Source organism: Cryptomeria japonica, chromosome 5 (genome assembly GCF_030272615.1).
Source record: "Cryptomeria japonica chromosome 5, Sugi_1.0, whole genome shotgun sequence".
Classification (NCBI taxonomy): Eukaryota; Viridiplantae; Streptophyta; class Pinopsida; order Cupressales; family Cupressaceae; genus Cryptomeria; species Cryptomeria japonica.
Window position 1 is genome coordinate 40,390,912 of NC_081409.1, and position 20,652 is coordinate 40,411,563.

A 20,652-nucleotide genomic window follows, 5' to 3' on the forward strand; every position below is an offset into this window, starting at 1 on the left:
AAATTGTTATCTTGAATGAAGATGAAGAAAAAATAATCCCAGCAGAAAGTATTAGGGCTAATCACACTTAAAAGGAGATGATTGATCCAAACAAAGGAGGAAGCCATATGCATTATGGAAAACAAATAGCATTGAATACCTAAAAATATACACAGCAGCAATACTCCAAACATGGTTGGGCTTGTCACAGATTTTAAAATATCTCTAAGTTCATCGCATAGGTTTTGATCCCTTCACAACCTGATCCAATAACTAGGAGTGATCCAAGGAACAACACACTAAAAAATGGTTCATAATGTTATGAATGGAAACAATTTATGAAAGAAAGAGAACAACAATAATGACAATCAGACATAGTTAGAGGCAGGGACTGGTACTAGTAATTCATTTTCCAAAATATTTGGTGATGCCAGATGGCACTTGGAGACTACAACTTTTTTTAATTAATTAATTAATATATATATATAACTCCAGTACTTTTTATATTGGATTAACACCAAAAAAGTAGCACACTACACATCAACAATCATTAGCATTATCTAATGAAGACCCTCTTGAGACTTTTACTTCCACTAGTGCCTAGGGTTCTACTGTTAGTCACAAGTTGTTGCAGGTTGTGTTACAGGTGGTCATTGATGTCAATATGTTAGTCTTTAATTTATACATGGTTGCATCAACTATGTGTCCTCTAATCATACAGTTGTGATCAGATTCTGAAATAAGATCTATACTTCTATATCCTGTCTATTGAAGAGAAAAATATGAATTAGATACACGTGCCAGCTGCAAAAAGAACTAAGTATGATTCAGTTTGTGAAACACCATTGGCAGTAGAAGAATCGAAATAGCAAACAAGTTTATATCTGAAAACGTGAGGAGGAATACTTGACCGAAACACAACGTTCTCCAGATTGATAACAGCAGCATTATGTGATGTCTTAAGTTGCAAAACGAAATTGGACACAATATTGTTCGATATTTATAGCTTCTTAAGTTGCAAGTGTCAAAGATTTCCTTCTAAACAAGGACATCAGCGAGAAGAGGGCTAGGTGGATAACCAAGGTCATGGAATACGACATCAACATCAAGATCACCAAGCTTGTAAGAGGCAGGGGCCTATGTGAACAGCTTGTCTCATCTTCTGAGACTACTTCAGAGGTCGCCCTTGTGTTACAAGAGGATCAACCAACTAGCAATTACACTCAATTCAATTGGGTAAGTGACATGACCACCTTCTTAATGGAAGGTAGATACCCCCAAGGTCTGGACAGGACCAAAAGAAGGCACTTCAGGGTGCAGTCCATCCCCTATGTCTTAGTGGATGGCACCTTTTTTTGAAGAGACTCTAATGGAGTTTTGTTAAGATGTGTCGAGCAAAATCAAGTCAGCAGATTGACAACCTTTCCAGATTTGTCCATAAGGTCCTCATGTAGCTCAACAACCACGTGTCAAATCACAAATCCGAACTCGATTTCCACGGCACCACAAGGCTTGACTAATCTGCAACGGTTGTGAGTAATTATGAATGTTGAAGCAGGATATGAAACATCTCGGTCCTAATCAATGCTTCATATTCCTCCCTATTTGTATATTTAGGTGCCTAACAATTCTCTATGGGTTAGATAAGAGTTACAAGGCATAGCCATCATCCATTTGTTCTCACAAAAAATGCATCAAACTAGCATAATACAAACTTCTTGTTAGAACTATACATATGTTGTCACAAATTTGTTGTTATAATTGCACATATATTCTCTGATGACTTCTCTCATTTTCATGTTGTTTCTGCACATAACTTAATTGAATCCATTTCATTAGGTTGTCCATCAGATTCTTCCCTGGGTCTTGGATTAGATATATCAAAGCATGCAAGCTTCATGTTATTTTCAAGTAGTCTTGTAGTGGTAATTAGACTTCATCTTTGTTTGTATGTTCACTCATACAAGGTCTAAATATAGGAAGTTAGTGCTCAAAACTACAGAGATTTCCTAGAAAATGATAGAGGATGCACTACAAAGACAATGAGAAGAATTGGAAGAATCCCATGCACATGAATGAATGGCTATTGTTGATCAGTTCTCACCACAAATCAAGCAGTCAAAACCCTTCCAATTCACAATACATGTTTGGTGATCACACGTGATACAAGGTAAAGTAAATCTAGATATCCCAATGTTGGATGGCAAAATAGATGTGGATGCCCTAGATATCTAACTGATCCTAATATTTCTATTCCACAAATTTAATCATTTCACTAAACATGAAAAGCATACATTTGCCCTTCTAAAATTCTCTCAATGAAAAAAAGGTGAAATAATTGTTGTGCAACACATTAGGATGACTTAGACACATGGAATTATTTAATAGCAGCCCCAAAGGAAAAGTCTATCACACTATTAAAAACAATAATGACCAATGCATTGAGTTCTCTCAATTGCACCAAGGCCAAGATCAATCAATGCGTGAATACACAATAACTTCCATACTTGGTGCCCAAGCTGGGTATTTAGGGTTCAAAGCAAAACCTTGTTTTCAAGTATAGGTCAAGCTTCAAACCACATATCCAACAACTATGGATTTTCTATTGATTCATTCAACAAAGAAATCTACGAATATTCTTGCATGTTTGAAGCAAGGATCCCAAGTCAAGATGAAATCAAAAGATTCCAAAGTTGAGCACAAGCCTTGCTCTAAACGCTCCAACCAAAATTTTGAGCTATTGAATTCTCTATGCCATCTAGAAAAGAAGATCTAGCCAAAAAATGATAAGAACAAGTGGTCCAAGATTGGCGAGTGGTGTTTTGTTAACAACTCTATCACTTATTCTAATGCAGAATGTTGTACTCAATAAACTACTTGCATAGAGTAGATCATGGAAATTGACTGTAGTACCATTGTGGGTACTACAAACCTCTCTACTTCCCTTTTAGATACAGAGGAAACAGTAGTCAACCAACACATTTCATTTTTGACAATTGAAGTCAAATGAACGTATTTAACCCTTGATGTCTCACCCACAACCATGCTCCATTGGATGGTTTTAGTGAAGGATGTGAGAAATGCGACAGTTAGCAATGTCAATTAGTGTCCAACATCAATCCCTTTCAAGATATAGTCCTTTGTGACATCACTCCATTAGAGGTATGAGCTGTTTTACTTGCACAACCATATCTTCACCATCAAAATGCAATCTATGAAGCAAATCAAAGAAATGTTGGCATAGATATTGGTGATAAAAGATACCATTTACCCAAATTACCACCTGAGGTATCACTGATTAGGCTAAACAGTGTAAAAAGTTAGTCAATTCTAATAGAAAGTTTGTGCCTTTCAATGGTGATGCCCAAACATAAGAACATCCTTGCAGTATCCAAACATACCATAATTTCTCCAGCAATAACAACAAAAAACCTCAAAGTTGAACTACAAATTGATAGAAAATAAAGATATATTTCAGCCACCAAGAGAAGTGCCTACACACTATGTGGTAGGACATATTATTAATTTGATTCATGGATTTCCTCTACCTAATGCTTCTTTGTGCTGCAAATCATTTCTAAAGGATGAAGACATCATGCAATAGATTATGAACTCCTGGATAAAGGCCTAGCTCATTACCTTGTGGCAGCCCCATTGTGCTTACACAAAAGAAAGACAGTAAATGGAAGTTGTGTAATGACTATAGAGCTCTGTTGTGCGTTGCACACGCTCCCTGTCGTCGATAGGGTCCCCTTTCCTTTTTTGGGCCTTACTGTCTTTGCCCTGTTGAGTTCCGCGCAGAGTGGCTCGCGTCCTTTTGAGCGCGCCCGTAATCAGTTCGTGCGATGGTGATATCATGAGCAGGAGCTTGTGAATCCGTGAGATTAGTTGAGCCTTCGGGCATGAGATTCCAAGAGATAGATAAATTTAAATCGCCTGAGATAGGCGTAAAATGATAGAAGCTGGCGAAATCCCTCCAGGTCCCTCAAATCGCCTAAGTTTTCAAAATGGCTCAAATCGCCTAAGTTTTCAAAACGCCTCAAAACAAGAAATTCGCATTTTGAAGGGCAAGTGCAAAAGTGTGAAATTTTCAAAATCCCATTAAACCCTGAAGTTCGCACTTTTCTATGAAAACGCAAGAAGTTAAAAGTTTGGAAAATGCCTCCAAGCGCCGAAATCGCGCAAAGGGATAAGTGAAAAGCATTTTTTTAAAAGGTTTACAAATGGTCCATAAACCCCGAAAATCGCGATTTGAAGGGTAAGTGCAAAAAGTTTTAAAAGTGCGAAATTGGCAAAATGGCTTCAAAGTGCGAAATTGGCAAAAAGAGTCAAAGTGCCGAAGTTTGCAAACACACCTAAAGTGCCGCACTTTGCAAACTCATTCAAAGGTCCGAAATTTGCCATCCAAGGGATAAGTGACAAAAGTTAAAGTTTGTGAAAGTCCTCCAAACCCCGAAAATCGCACTTTTGGGTAAAAATGCAAAAGTGCGAAGTTTTCAAAAACCTCCAAAACGCCGAAATTGGCAAAAAGACTAAAAGGTCCGAAGTTTGCGAACACACCCAAATCGCCGAAGTTCGCACTTTCAAGTGAAAACGTAAAAGGGGAGTGAAAAGTAAAGTTTTCAAAAACCTCAAAAATGTCGAAGTTGGCAAAATGCCCCAAAACCCCGAAAATGGCATCATAAGAGAAAAGTTTAAAACTCGCAAACTCCCTCAAAGGGCTGAAATTCACCATGTAGGGAAAAATCGCGATTTGGGAGGCAAATGTAAAAGTTCACAAGTTGGCAAAAGCTCTAAAATCTCTGAAATTCGCAGTTCAAGAGAAAATCGCGACTTAAAAGCTTTCCACCCCCCTCCCCAAAAAACCCCGAAGTCGTAAACCAAGGCAAGGGTATAAGGTTTTTATGGTTTGTAAGAAGCAGTAGAAAACGCCCAAGTTTGGCGACTAGAAGAGAAACTGTGGAGTTTGAAGTTTAACATTCCCTCCCACGCATATACCGAACTTCGCGTAGGGTTGAAACCACGAGATTTGAATTCCGGAAAACGCCACGGCATTCACGCGAAGGTTTGGTGTTTGGTCGAAAAAGCAAAGCCCATTCAAAGCATCCAAGTTCAATCGCCTTTTCGCCCAAGACTCTCCCATTCAAAATTTGGAATTCATTCTTGCAAGGCAAGTTGTGCGAATTCACGCCATTCCTTTTTGCCAGGTAAGTGTACTTTGCCTCTCTTGAAATCATTCGTATATTTGCAAAATCATATAGATGCGTATGCGAAATAAATTTAAACTGATCAAATCTGAAAACACCTCTTTTCCCCATTTATAAGACGTCATTCAAAGCAATTAAATCGGAATTTATTCCTAGAAATTAACCGAAACGCATTTTCAGACTTGTGAATATTTCTCAAGCGTCGTCCATTCTGAAATTTGATCCTAAAATGCCTGAGTATAAATTCGCAATCAAAAGCTTCATAAATATTCATGTTTAAATCAATCAAGCTTTTCGCTGAGATGTCATGATGTTCTTTCAATTCGATTTTTGAATTGATCCTTGTATGCTAGCGTATCCTTTATCTAACCCGCTTTACTTCCTTTATATCGCCTCGTAATCCGCGTCCATCTATGCAGGATAAATGCCGAAGTCGGCGGTAGAATCATCAAAGACGCCTGCTGCAACCGAGACATCACGAGCATCCAAGTGAGATATCCCTTGCAGAGTCGAAAGGATGAAGTATCAATATCAAAGAGGGGGACTGAGGGAATCAAATGTTCAGAGTGTGTAAGAGAATGTCGGTGATACTGACCTGGGCCATGTTGATATTCAAGATTTCAGAAACCGAGTCTTCTCCCCTAGTGTCTATGGCAAGCCTAGGTGGATGACGGAAAGTGGCATTGCTCAGGCAACAGGATTTCCCCCAGCAATGCAAAACTATGAGCTAGTGGTAGAGGCCGCCCGACACTACCAGCCAAGCTCCAGATTGGTGCTCCTCGAGGACATGGTCCTCGCTAACTTCACTCTTGAAGCCATTGGCGATGCATTTGACATTCCCTTCCCGAACAACCCCACAACCACGACTATAGATGAAGCGCTGGGGGCGTATGATATGAATCCCGCCAGATGCAGAACACTGATAAATGAAGAGTGGTACAAGGAGAGAAGACCACCAAGCGTCCGGATTGGGAAAAAGACCCCTAGAAGCGACTTCCACAACGAGCATGGGGACATGGTCACATTGTTCAACAAGATTATGGGACTTCCCCAATCCAATTACTTTGAAGAATGGATGTTTTACTTCACAAAACAGGTCTTCGCTGGGAAATCCAATTTTGACTGGGCCCAGATCATAAGCAACAACATTCACACTCAGCTGATCGAACTTGAGACGAAGTACTTCACTATGACCTCCTATTTGGTCTACATGTTCGCCAGGAACCAGTCGCTGCCAGGTTTGATCATGAAAGGTGAATTCTTGGAAAAGGGATGTGAAGCTGGAAAAGAGAAAGTGCTTTCCTAAAGTGCTTTTTCCTTTTGAATTTTGAAAAGTGCACTTTTTGACCAAAAGGTCATATTTGACTTCCAAGTCAACTATAAATGTAAACTTTATGTGTGTGCACCTTTTTGAATTATTTTGGATAAGTTTTAATTACCTTTTTAGGTAGTTATTGCTCCCTTTGGAGTAGTTGCTGATATTTACCCTCCATTTATGGGTATGGGTACCTTTTGTAAGGATGAATCTGGGCCACTTGTTTAGATTAGATCTTGGCCATCCATCCATTTTTTGAAGCCTATTTAAAGGGACTGGTTTTCCCTCATTTTGTAAGAAGTTCATGGATTGTTGCTGAAGCTTTGGCGAAATTTACAGGATTTAATGCAAAGTTAAGACTGTTTCAAGTTTCCTTGTGAGTGCATGGCCTCCTTCTTCATTAATTTGAAATTTTCAGTTATGTTTCTTTCATTTATATAGCATTTTCTAGATAAACATCTGATAGAATCCTCATTGTTCATACCATTAGGGAATGATTGATTGTCTTTCCTTCTGCATGGTTAATTTGAACCTTTCATATGCTTAGTTCGGTTATTGAATACTCATTGAATGAATGTTAAAGTTCTGATGTTGTATTTGATAGCATGAAAACTCAATTTTCCCTTGAAGATCACACTAGATTCATACAAGTATTGTGCTTAAATGGCTGGTAATGTTTAATCTAGTTATTTGGAGGTGTCTGTCTGTTTTCTGAATATGCTATCTTAGTTAAATAATTTAGGCTTGTTGTACCTCTCTTTCCCTATCCCTCTTTTTTCCCTTTTTTTTTACCAAGAAGAATCCGCAGTCCTACTGAAATAGTATCATGCAACTGAAACCAATCAATAACGAGACTGTCAAAGTTTTAGGGAACTCATCCAGCAATTATCCATATCACCATAAGTCCCCTTTGTGTTCCCAGCAAAACACATCAAACCACCGAGTAATCCCGCAGTCAAGACCTGACAACCGAAACCTTGAGGTCGTCCCCTTTGATCAACGAAACAGCATTTGGGATTTCCTTATCTCAAGAGAGAATAGGATACTCGGCGAGTACATTCTATTCTGCGTTGGCCGGATGAAGTCGCAGGTTCAGCGATTTTAGACACGTCAACAAGCTCTCAACAAGATCGTAGTAAAAATGTTACCTTCTTACAAGGATAAAGGATTTGCTGGACCAGCTCCATTATGCAATGTTCTTCACCAAATCTGATTTTAGGTCTCAATACCATCAGATTCCTGTTGAATCTATAGACATATGGGAGACAACCTTCAAGGCAAGAGAAGGTTTGTTACTCATGCCTTTTGTCCTAACCAATGGTCATTCAAATAGTTACTCATGCCTTGTCCTAACCAATGCTCATTCAAAATTGTTACTTGTGCCTTTTGTCCTAAATAATGCTCAAGCCACATTCAAGTGGATAATGTATGACATCCTCAAGCCATTCACCACTTCATTTAATGTAATCTACATTTACACATCCCAAAAAATCATGGGATGAACATATGCACTAGATAGAGTAAGCGCTTGACACTTTGAGGAAACATTAGTTGCATGCAACCAAGAAGAAATGTTCATTTGCCAAGTAGAAGATACAGTATTTATGATATTTTGTAAACACACAAGGATGTGAACCTGACCAAGATTGAAGTCACTGAAGAATGGCCACCGCTAAATAATCTCTTAGAGATCTACAACTTCTTGGGATTGAAAAATTTCTGCATGAGAATTGTACTTGCTTTTTCTCATGTAACTTGGCCACTAAACCAAGTTACCAAAGGTGGTGTCAAAGCCAAGTTCATCTGGTCAACTGCAAAAGCAAAAGCATTTAAAGAATTGAAATATAAAGTTTGTTCCACACCAGTACTTGCATTATTGAATCCAAAAAACATTTGAAATCAAGACCATTGAATTAGAATATGCATATGGAGTAATCCACACTCAGCATGGACATCTAATTGCTTACCATAGTGAGACATCCATTGCATCAGTGAGAAACTATTCAACATATGATCATGAGCTTTATGTTATTGTTCAAGCATGTAATCATTGTAAATTTAGAAGCATTATATTTTGGGCAAGGCGACTTTGATCCACACCATAGTTTATAAACATGTACTCAAGTCAATGGCCTCGTCTCCATACAATATAACCTTGGCTTTTCTCGACAAAGTAATGGCCTAAGTTAGTTATGAAGTGATAGACTTGGACAATATTGATTCACATAGAGACTCCACTATCCCCAATGAAATACATTTTACATTAGATGAGATTGTTAAATTTGAGGGACAAGCAGACACAACTGCAGCAGAAGAAAAAGTAAAAGGCATCAGATTAGAAGCAAATTTGCAGGTGGTTATGAGGAGTCATTACCTTGTAATTTGAGGGCAAAGTCTGCACCACAACCAACACAAAGGAGTAAGACCAAAACCATCACTAGGAAGTATACAGGGAAGAGAAAAATGTAAAATGTTGAAACTTGAATGACATTGTAAATGTTTGATAACGGTTTTCAATCATCATGTGATTCATATCATACTATTGGCTGTTGTATTTGATATTGTTGAAATATTGCACTTCTTTGTTATTCAAATCTAATTGAAAATGCTTCCCCAATATTCCACAAGCTCATTTCATATGTTCTGTAACTGTACCTTGCAAGAAATTTATGTTTTCTGATAAATTTAAATAATTGTTTAATTTTTCAAATCAACAAGTCCAAATAAAAATTGGTTATGCTGAGTTTTGGCAAGTTGCTAGTTTTAAAACTATGTATATATCTGCATATATGTGTGTATGTGTGTGTATGTGCGTGTACACATATAGAAATAGTCTTATTCTTTGACGGAATAGTTGTTATCCCCCATATCATCTGGGCAATACAATCACCAGAAACCCTAGCAAAGACTTGACAAAATGTTCTATGAGGAAAAAACATATAATTATGTTTTTCTCAATTTAAAGAAAGCCACAACATTTTAATGCAATTTCAGTTAAACCTTTAAGATCTATGGGAAATGCCCACCTTCTGTATCTTCATATACATGACTTGAATTCTCATATTAAAATTAAATGTTGTATTGCTGTCAATTCAATTATTTTCAAATATAAAAAAAACAAATTGAGTAGAACTAGCATAACACAACTTCTTACAATATTGGAAAAAATAACCCATCATCCTTAAATGTACTGAAAGAATGCATTAAGCTTGTGCTAACATAAATGAGTTTTAGCAACACAATACAAGCTTTATACTGTAGAGTACTTCAAAATGTCACTCTTAACTGTTTGGAAAAATAAAGTTACAAACCTCTTGCTTGGTTTGGTGATTGGACTCTGTTGCAGAACTAGAAGCAAGGGTGCGAACTGAGAAAGGAAGCATCCAATGCATTCCATTTGACTTTAGAACTTTATTTTTACAGTTGACTTCCATACCATGTGCACTGCCGATTTGTTCACAAATTTGTGATGAGAAACCTGGCAAAACTGATCACATAAAAACTATTTGTCACGATTTTGTTGGGAACGTATATTGTTTCAACCAGTTGACATATTTTCAGTCAAATGTTAATCTCCAAATAATCATCTGCAAATACAGAGTATAAACTTGAGGAAAAAAACTACCAATATTGTATTCAACAAAATCAAATCACATTAAGAGGATTCTGTTAGACTAACCTATTAACATCAAAAGAAGGTAGACATTGAGAGTTACATAAATACTGCACATAAGCAGGTGCAGCTTTTTAAGTTAAAAATATAAAGGTAACAATAGGAAAGCAAAATATGTGGTATTCCACTAAATAATCCAATACTGCCAATTTTTAAAAATTGTAAGGATACTGATTCGTTGATTACAGACGTAGCATCAGAATGGCTATCCCAACAAAATCTGAAAAATACTTCAGAGAACAAGAGAAATAAATAAATCCTAGTACTGTCAGAAGGGAGAGATACTACAAAACCACTGACATGACAATAAATAGTCCAAATAACAAGTGCAAGGACTGATAACGAAAGAAGATAGAACCAAAGATGCCAGAATTGGCAAGGAGCAAACCTGTATCACTATCTCTTGTCAAATATTCTTTCCCTTGTTACCAAAGATCAAAACAAGTTTGTAATGCCCATGTAATGATGGAGAGTTTCACATAAATTTTCTTTGTTATCAAAGTGATAAGGCTCCTGATCATGATGGTTATCCTATTAACTTTTTCCAATACTTTTGACAAATTATGGGTTTTGATCTCATTGAAGCATGCAAAAAGTCTTACAGGTCAAGTGGGTAACTAAACATTGTGAATATTAATTTCATTGCACTTATTCCTAAAAAACAAGAAGCAAAGTCCCTTGATGGTTTTCATCCAATCTCTCTCAACAACATGTTTATGAGTTGATGTCAAAGGTTGTTAAAAATAGAATGAAAACCATTCTCCACTCAGTAATTTCCTAGGAACATGCAAATTTTGTGAAAGGTCAACAAATTTTCAGTGGCACCATTACGGTTCACAAACTCATTCATCCAATTACATAAAACATGTGCAAAAGCTTGCAAGCTATACTTAATATCTCTAAAATAAAAAACGAAGGTCTCTTTTGGGAAAAACAAAATTGAAAGCGTTTCAAGTAAATCAAAGGTTTCTTTTTATCTGCAAAATCGAGGGTTAGCAGAATCGTGACGTTTTTTTTACTGCAGATTGTGGGTGTGAGGTTTTTATCTTCCACGACAGATTTCACAGGTTGTTTGAAGACTTTTTTTTTGGCGAATTTCTCAGTCTGCGACTGGTGGTTTGCTCAAGGGTTTATTGTTCACCTGAAAATCATAGAAAATCAAAGGTTCTTTTGCAGATTCGCAGCAGCCATTTTTTTCAACGGGTTTCTTCTGCTTGCGTGAGGGTTTCTGTATCATTTTCCCAAGTTTCTGCCATGTTTTTAAATTTGGCGTCTGTCAAGTTCGAGTTTGAGAAAAATGCATGGTTGGCCTCTCTACATTCCAAAAGACTAGCAGCAAAAAGGCCACAAGGGCCATTTTTGATGAGTTTTTGCCAAGAACAGTAGGAGATACTCAAAGTAAAAAACACAAGTTTTAGAGGGAGTAGTGTTCTTTCTGTTATTGTTTTTTAATTTTCAATTTTTAGGTAACAAAGTGTTTGGTAAGGCTTTAAGTTTGGTCAATGGGGATAAAATAACAATGAGTTATCCCTATGAGGCCTTAAATAAGAGCAAGAAAGCAATTTTGCATTATTGTGATGGGAACAAGAGAAAATCTAGAATCATTTATCACATCATCGATTGTAGATGGACATAATGCCACCAGCCAATGCATGCCATAGGGTACTACCTAAACACCATTGTTTTCCTTTAATGTGTTCAAGTTTAATGAGGAGGTCATCACAAACCTTACCATAGCCATAGAAAGGATGACACCAAATGAAGACCTTGAAGACATAATTCTACATGAGTTGGACATCTACAAGGGTGTGGAGAGGATCCTCTTTTCTTCACTTTTATGCATTCAAGAGAGGACAAACCAATATCCAAATAAAATATGCATAGTCATTTGAGCATAAACTTGTTTGATAAATGCAATCTTAATTATTAGCTTAATACTAGCAAGTTATAAATTTTTAATTGATGCTTCAAAAAAAATTATATAGTTGATTTGTAGATTTGTGATTGGAATTATTTATTTTGGAAGAACAAATCTTTAGAGGTTAGTTATTTGTGTTTTATCCCAACCCTGAGATGCTTCTAGGTGTGAGCACAATTGAAGCTTATCCAGAGCAATTCATTCCAAGAAGAGAAACAGGTTGAACCATAAGCACCTAAATGACCTTCTCTTCATCCGATAAAACCTTTGTTTTCAATCTAAAATGGTGGACAGGAAGGACTCCCATGATGCCGTTGACTTAGATAACATTAATCCATATTCAGATTGGATTGTTGAAGACGTGAGAATCACGTTTACCAACAAAGATCTCACTGAATTAAAGAGAGAAGCAGCAGCAGCAGTAGCATTAGAGGAAGAAACACTTGAGGAAACATCAGATTTATCTGAGTTCAAGAATAGATAGTACTACTACTAGAAGGGAGAAGATGTTGTAGATTGCAGTTGGCTGTTATACAATCATACAACGTTTGAAACTTTGAAATTTTGTATTTTGAATGTTCAAGAGTCAAATAACATTTCATCTTTGAATTATGGCTACTTGATAATCAAAAACAAATTTATGTGTTCCCTGAATTTGCTCATTGTGCATATCATCCATTAATTTAAATTGATTTTGCACAATTATGTAGCCTTTTTGGCTGAGTCCCAAGTCCAAGTCAAACCTTTAGGCTGCCAGGTGTTTACCAAGTCCAAGTCTTTGAGCTTTGGTAACATCTAAGAGATGTTAACCCACAAGGGGATTTGACCAAAATGAAAATACTTGTGGGGATGAGTGCAGCCTAACTTTGTTCTGCCTTTTAAGAAAGAACATCTAGCAAAGAAGAGATGATGGAAGGTGATCAAGAGAAACAATGGAATGCCACATGAGGAGTGGCCCCAACACTATGTCCATCTTCCCCAAGAAAATTGAGAGCATTTCAAATGGTACAGAAATCTTGAATAAGAGGCCCCATACTTCCATGAAAAAGAAAGAGCTCCTCCTCAAATGACTCCCCTTACAAGCAGATTAAGTTTGGAGCTGGAGATGAAGCTAAATTTAACCTCAATAATCCCAGATTGCTGTAAATTTTATTTTGTGGGTACTTGCAGTCAGAAAATTGGGAGAAAAAATATTCTTATTCTCCCCTAAATAAGTAAATAATGACGTTTGAAGCAAATGCATTGTTAGAGTATTTGACATTAATGTCAACATATATGATGCAGATGCAGAAATGAATGTTCTGGAAATACAGATTAGAATGGAGAACATGCATATATCTTTGATGCTTCATTGTTTTGTCTATAACAGAATTGATGTGATTGATAATGTTCAATCTATATGGATTCATTGTTCTGCACAATGTATATATCTTCTAATGTACATGGAGACTCTATTATGTTTAGACTATTATGTAAATTGTCCAGACAGAATATAGCAGAGGTTACTCTCTTTACCATCGCTGTAGATTGTTCTAAGAGATTATTGGGCCTTCTTACAGAGAGTTGTTTGAAGAACGCACTTAGACAATGATTGTATGCCACAAACAGCATATGGCCATGTACCGTAGACGGTGACTAATACATTTGAAAATGCTTGACTGACTTCTTTTTATTACCATTGATTGATGCATTATTTATATTGCCTTTGATTAGTTTTTAGAACCTTGTCCTTCATCGATATAAGCATTTATTAAATTCTTCATAATGAAAAGGCACGATGAGAAAGAAGTTGGAAAGTTGGCAGCAGTTAGTTGATTGGTTGCAACTATATGTAACTCCCTAACCATATGGAGTAAGTTGATTCTTTTAGAGCATTTCTATATATATGCTCTTTTTCATTCGAATGGTTTGAGATGAGAGAGCATGTAAAATGAGATAAAGCAGTGTGCTACGTAGAGTCTCAAGAAGAGAGTTTTCACAGTGTAAAAGATGAAGTGTGTAACATCATATGCTTAATCTGTTTTGAGAAACAATTGGAGTTGTGATGAATCGAAAGTTGTTGGGATAGTTTGAGAAAAAATAAATACTGTGTACATTGATTTTTAAAAATAGCTTGCTGACTGGAGTCTGAAGAAAGAAAGGTAATCTGGAAGTGGAAATCAGGTATATCAATAACAGTGATTCTTTTTCTGCCTTAACAGTAGTATATCAATAACAGTGATTCTCTTAAATCTGCTTTAACAGTGCTCAGATTTGGAATTATTTTTAACCTATACTTGCAGTACAAGTTTGATTATTATTCTGTCAAATCTAAAGACAAGTTGCTTCAGATATTGCTTTGGCAGTGTTATTGTTTCAGTTTGAGTTAAATTTGCAGAGGCTGTTATTGTTTCAGTTTGAATTCAGTGTGCAGAGTAATAGCTGTCATTATTTCAGAATTGATTTCAGTTTGCAGAGGGGCAATTGTTTTGTTGCATCTTAAATCTTTGTTCATACGTTTTTACAAAATGAAGTCATAGAACTGTAATCATTTGAAATACTTGAAAAAATTCTGAGTTGGTACTCATACAAGGGGATTTGGTGATTCCCTGGGTTGGTGCCTAAAAACTTGTGATTCTTCAATTGTGAGGCTGGATTAGGACAGTAGATCCTAGCAGCATTTCTCACCGCTGTTTTTCCCATCCTGGGTTTCCATGTAAAAACTTGTGCATTGTCTCTTGTGTGGTTGCATTGTTTTCTTGCTTCAATTACAGTTCCTTTCAGATTTAAGATTGAAGATTAAAAAGTTCTAATTGCGCTAAAGTTAAAAGCTTTGTATCTACTACTGTTTCAAACCCCCGCCCCCCCCCTCCTAGTTTTAGAATTGTGTTCTACATGCATGTTACCATTCTTCCAATTGTGCATATATAGATGGAATCCTAATAATAATATGTGCTGCAATAATAATACTACAATCCTTTTGATGCTTGCTCCAATAGGTAGCTAAGCATAGATGCATATCATTGCTTCAATAATGGCCAAGGATTGAATTATATGAGCCGATCATCTATTATAATGAAAATTAAAGTTAAACGCTCTGATGGGAGGATTTTAACCTTGGCAATAAGTTAGTTACCAGATAACTTCTAAATCTGACTCATATTCAAGAGAAGCCTCTGCAGCAAAAATAGTGCAATCTGAAAGATTGTGCAAGGTTTGCATGATATCAAGAATAGAGTCTGCAAAGGGATGTCCCTGCAGTGCAACGGCAGTTCCGAGGCCCTGTTGTTTGGGCTATCCCAGGTTCGATCCCCATGCAGGTCGTTTGCCCCCTGCGATCCCAGGCGTCAGAGGCTGGTGGTATGTTTGACCATCGAATGGTGCACTGTCAAAGAGTTCATGGACTGAAAGTGAGGGGTGTTAATGTCCCGACCCAAGGCTGAGTCAATGGTAGTTCTGGACAAGTTATCACAGAACCCGATGAGGAACCCAGCAGTGAGGTTTTAAGGCCTCCACTCCTGCCACATGAGCATTGAGTACTCTGCGCTGACAAGAAAGATGGAAAACTAGCAAAAAGTGGCGGCAGTGGATTGGGGAAGTGGAGTGATAAGGGGTCGTAGAAGGAGAGATAAGGAGATATGCCCGTTGCAATGGAGGGATAAGGAGAAGTGGAGAGATAAGGGTTGCACGGGCATGGAAGGCATATGGAGTGATAAGGAGTGTGCACAAAATCTTCAGCAAGAGCCAAATCTAGGAGGTGTTAATGCCTCAGCAGAATTGTAACCACAAGATGGGGTCCCCCAATGTGACCCCACTGGTTTAAAGCTCCAGTCAAAAGCGATAAAACATCCATACCTACAAGAAATAAAAAATAGAGCTGAGTTCCTTTGCTATCAATTGGAAATGCTGAATGCTCAGAGCGACATTGTCAATATCAATTTTGACAAATGCCAGGCTACTGGTGCCAGCTACAAAGTTGATAATATCATGTGAATAAAGGATAACAATGATAATGTGAAATACTATTTTTTCCCGATCTTGTGAACCTTACAATACAGTAATTCTGACGAGTAGTCCATTATTAAATTCCTAGACTGATATGATAAAGATAACAATGAAAGAACATACATTTGCAATACCAATAGTAACAGCAAATGCAATGAAATATCTCAATTACTGCAATGTTCAATTCTAAGTAGCAAATGTTGTCTAGAATACAACCAGTAGTTTTGTTTGCACAACTGAAAAATAGCATTTAGGGGCAGAGGAACAATTTGCCTCTTGATAATTGTTGTCACAAAAGTTTGCACCCTTGCTAAGCTATTAACCTGTTGTGACCTAATTACACATCACCCCATTAAATGGGGACCCCCTACCTTTTAGGTCCTCTTGGTCTTTTGGTTGTGGTTCTTTGGGTCTTTTCGCAGCAATCCCTTCAGTCTCCCCAGGTCTGCAAGGGTTTTGATAAATTCTAATCAAGTTTGCAAGTGTTTTGAGAAAATTTGACTAAGTCTAAAGCCTGTTTTGTCTATTTTAGGGTTTTTGCCCTTCAAACTTAAATTTGACGTCATTTCCTTAGGGTTTTGGAAAATTTAAACGAAGCAATGAAGTCAGAACCCTTCAAGGAAGCTACCAGTGAAATTTGAGCAAATTCTAAGCACTTATTATTTTTAGCAATTTCTACTTTTAGTAAGTTTCACTATCTCGAATTGGCCTAATTTTGCATTTAAACAAACTTACTATTTTTAGCAGTTTTTATTTTTAGTGTCACCCTATCCCGGTTTGCCCTAATTTGATATTTGGAAGTACTTACTATTTTTAGTAAGTCTATTTTTGGCAGGTCCATCGCAGGCAGTGATCAAGACACTGATGACAAAACATTCCTGAAAATCCAAGTCCCAATCCAGAAAGTTGAAAAAGCAGGCAATTGATCAGAAAAATGGCTAAGTATGGAATCCTTTCCTGAAGTGGAAAAAGCATAAAAAATCCTTCTGAAGCACGAGAAATCCACTTCAATCCAAAAATGGCATCCAAATCCAGGTGATGAGTAAAAGTGTCTAAGGCAAGGAGGAAAATCCAAACTTCACAAATATCCTTCATCCTTGCCAAAATCCACCCATGCAGGACATAGGCTGCTAAAATGAGGAAGTGTAGAAAAGATCAAATTTTTCAAAATTCCTCTTGCATGATGAATTAGCACCCAACCTAGAGGAGCGCCAAAACATGGTATGGTAGGAATTTCCTTCCCAAGTGTAAAATTCCTCCTGCAGGGTGAAATAGCGCCCAAGTGAAGAGATGGGTGCCAAAATGAGGTAAGGAAGGAATTTCCTTCCAAATCTAAAATTCCTGCATCAAGATGAAACTCCAACCAAGACACGAGATGGGGGCCAAAATGAGGTCAAGCTGGAAAAAGTCCAAGGGTCCAAAATTCCTCATCCAACTAGGATTTGCGCCCAAAGTTGAGCTGGAGCACTAGAAAGGGGTTATGAAGGAATTTTCCTTCATGCCAAATATTTCTCCATCATGAAGAAATGGCGCTCAAGGAGAAGAATGGGCGCTAAAAGTTGGTGAAGGAGGAATTTCCAAGTTCTTTCAAAAATCCTTCACCATAGCAAATTGGCACCCAAGCATGAGAAAGCGCCAGGAGGAATTTCCAAACGAGAAAAATTTCCTTTTGTTGACGTTTTTTTTATGACTACGTCGAACATAGAATAAAGTTACCAGCGGTCACTGTACTCTCTCTTGATCAAAGTGAAATTGTAGATTAAGATTGCAGAAAGTTCACACAATCGACTCCAAGGTTCCTTTCTGCAATGCACGTGACTCGATTGATGTGATATACTGGTAATCCAAAGGGCCTTATGTTTGGATCATTCTTTCACCTCTTTGTTGTGGCTGGAACTTCGTCATCGGATATAGCAATTTTGTGATGCTTCTGCTTATACTAAAATGAACTGAAAAATAAAGGGGAAAGGGTTAGAAGGATCTAAAGCTACTCCTAAGGGCAGTGATATCAATAGTTAATGCTTCGATGGACAAATTCCAAATAAACCAAGCTCTGCTTCGCCAAGATTAACTACAACTCCACAAGAACTGATGCAATCTTTTGAGGATGTTGGAAGGATTTTCACATTGAGAAAGTGCATTTGAATACCCAACATGGCGCAATCCAAACGACTATTCACAATCGAACTTAGCACAAATTTGGAGGTTCGGCCTAAAGTTTACACTACAACTTATAATCAACAAGATGCAAAAAGTATGAACCATGGAAAATTCATCAAACACTACTACATTCTCCATTGAGATCAAAGCACTACTCTATTTCTACTCTAAGTGAGGAAGGTGAAACCATGCAAGCTTTGAAAAACAACTTAAGTGGACAACATCAGAGAACAATGTTTCACTGTTATTATCTCAAAACTTATTGCAACAATTTCATACAAGTCTCCCTCTCCTTACAAATGAGGGAGGTCACCCCTTTATATAGGCTTCAAGCCTTGGCTACATACAAGATTCCCCACACATGATGCAACAAGGTGGGAATCTACAATAAATGCCCATGATGCCCATATACAATTTAATTCCATCCCATTACAATTAATTACATTCCTGCCAAAAATGGCATTCATTGTGCATTAAATGCGCCACTTTCAAATTCGCCCAATGTGCATCGAATGCACCATCACTTCCAAATCGGTTACATTCAAAAGATGCTTCACCACTGCATTAAGTACGACGGCTACCAAAAGGAATTTGCCATAATGCCTTAAATGTGACAGCTACATGCCAAAAGGTGCTCCATTAATTCAACATGCGCTGACTTGGCTGCCACTTGGCAAGAAACCCATGGAGAGAGAAAACTTCAGGAGAGAAATTTTGATCCGGGAAGAATTTTCTTGAAGTTTTGAATTTTCCTTGCCTTGGAGAAGATTTTTCATCCAATTTGCACATTTCCTATTTTTTAGGGATTTTTCAAAATTAGGGTTCTAGGGTCCAAGAGAGAGAAAATTCTCTCACGAATCCAAATCTATCATCATTTTGAAATTCTGGTGATTTTTGATGCCTGAAAATGGACTTTTTAAAATTTTGTCTCGGAGGGTATTTTCTTGTTCAGTTCATCCTTGATTTCTTCTTTGCCTTCGAAATTTTATCTTCAATTCACCCTTTGGTGTGATTTCCTCCTTGCTTGGAACTCCGTCTTGAAGGAAGGAATTTCTAACACTGTCAATTTTTCACCTTTTCTAGAATTCGGTCCTGAAGGAAAGAATTTCCAACACTTAGTCAATTTTCCACCTTTCCTGGAATTTTGCCCTGGAGGAGGGAATTTCCAACACAGCGCCAAATTTTCACCTTTCTTGGAATTTTGTCCTGAAGGAAAAAGTTTCCGACACTTCGTCAATTTTTCACCTTTCCTGGAATTCTGTCTCGGAGGAGGGAATTTCCAACACTTAGCCAAATTTTCACCTTTCTTGGAATTTTGTCCTGGAGGAGGGAATTTCCAACACTTAGCCAAATTTTCACCTTTTCCAAGAATTCCGTCGTGAAGGAAGGATTTCTATCATTTAGTCAATTTTTCACTTTCTTGGAATTTTGTCTTGAAGGAAGAAATTTCCAACACTGAGCCAAATTCTCACTTTCCTGGAATTTCTTCTTCTTGGGTGCAATTCTTCCATGAGGAAGGAATTTTTTTGAATTTTAAACCTTTCTTCCTGAACCTCGATTTTTACGTCTTGTTTCCAACCTTGGGCACATTTCAGAATTGGAGAAGAAATTTTGGAAATTTGTTCCTTGAAGGAATTTTTTGTGCTCTTTGAATTCATCATGTCCGCAGGGAGCTTTTTGACCAATTTTTCACATCTACTATTTCTTAGGAATTATTTCCAAATTTGAGTTCTAGGGTCGAGGAGAGAGAAAATTCTCTCACGAATCCAAATCTGAAATATTTTTGAAATTTGGATGAATTTGATGTTCGAAAATGGATTTTTCAAAATCTTTCCCAAGGGGAAATTTTTCTTCCAATTCATCCTTGACTTCCAATTTCCTTGCCTTAGAATTTTTCATCTTCAACTAGCCTTGGGCATGGAATTCATCGTGTAAAGTAAATTTCCCTTTGATGGAGGAATTCTCATTTTCTTCATGTTTTTCATGACACTATGGATTTGGCGCCCTTCTTTGTTCCTGGGTGCTATTTCTACTTAAGCAAGAAATTTCCACCTTCTTTATTTTTCCCTGGCACTTGGATTTGGTGCCCTCTCCTTGACCTAGGCGCCAAATTGTTTAGGTGTTGGAATTTGCAACTTTCTTGATTTTCCATGACAAACCCAATTTGGCACCAGACTCCTAACTCCGCTATTTTCACATGGTCGAGGAATTTTGCAAATTTTTTATTTTCCATGACGCCTTGATTTTGCCACCAGACTCTTGACTAGGGTGCTACTTCACCTTGATGAAGGAATCTGACTCGCTTCTTTTCGGAAAATCAATTTTGATCATTTCCAAATTAAAATGCCATTTTAAGGAATTGAAGTGGATTTTTGCCAGACTTGAAGATTTTCGATGCTTTCCTCTTCTAGAATGA

At 37.3% G+C, this 20,652-nt stretch overlaps 1 protein-coding gene across 6 annotated transcripts in view; it reads right to left on the reverse strand.

The window, feature by feature from the left end:
- LOC131057404 (probable mitochondrial import inner membrane translocase subunit TIM21) overlaps window positions 1–20,652 on the reverse strand; it is a 122,895-nt gene that overhangs the window by 77,006 nt on the left and 25,237 nt on the right. For 4 of the 6 annotated variants that reach the window (XM_057991578.2, XM_057991577.2, XM_057991576.2 and 1 more), the window contains 2 exons: window positions 9,813–9,988; window positions 8,876–8,896 (listed from right to left, as the gene is read on the reverse strand). In XM_057991578.2, the coding sequence (XP_057847561.1) occupies window positions 8,876–8,896; window positions 9,813–9,988 (197 nt within the window). The remainder of the gene's footprint in view (window positions 1–8,875; window positions 8,897–9,812; window positions 9,989–20,652) is intronic. The other 2 variants (XM_057991580.2, XM_057991579.2) reach the window with 1 other exon arrangement.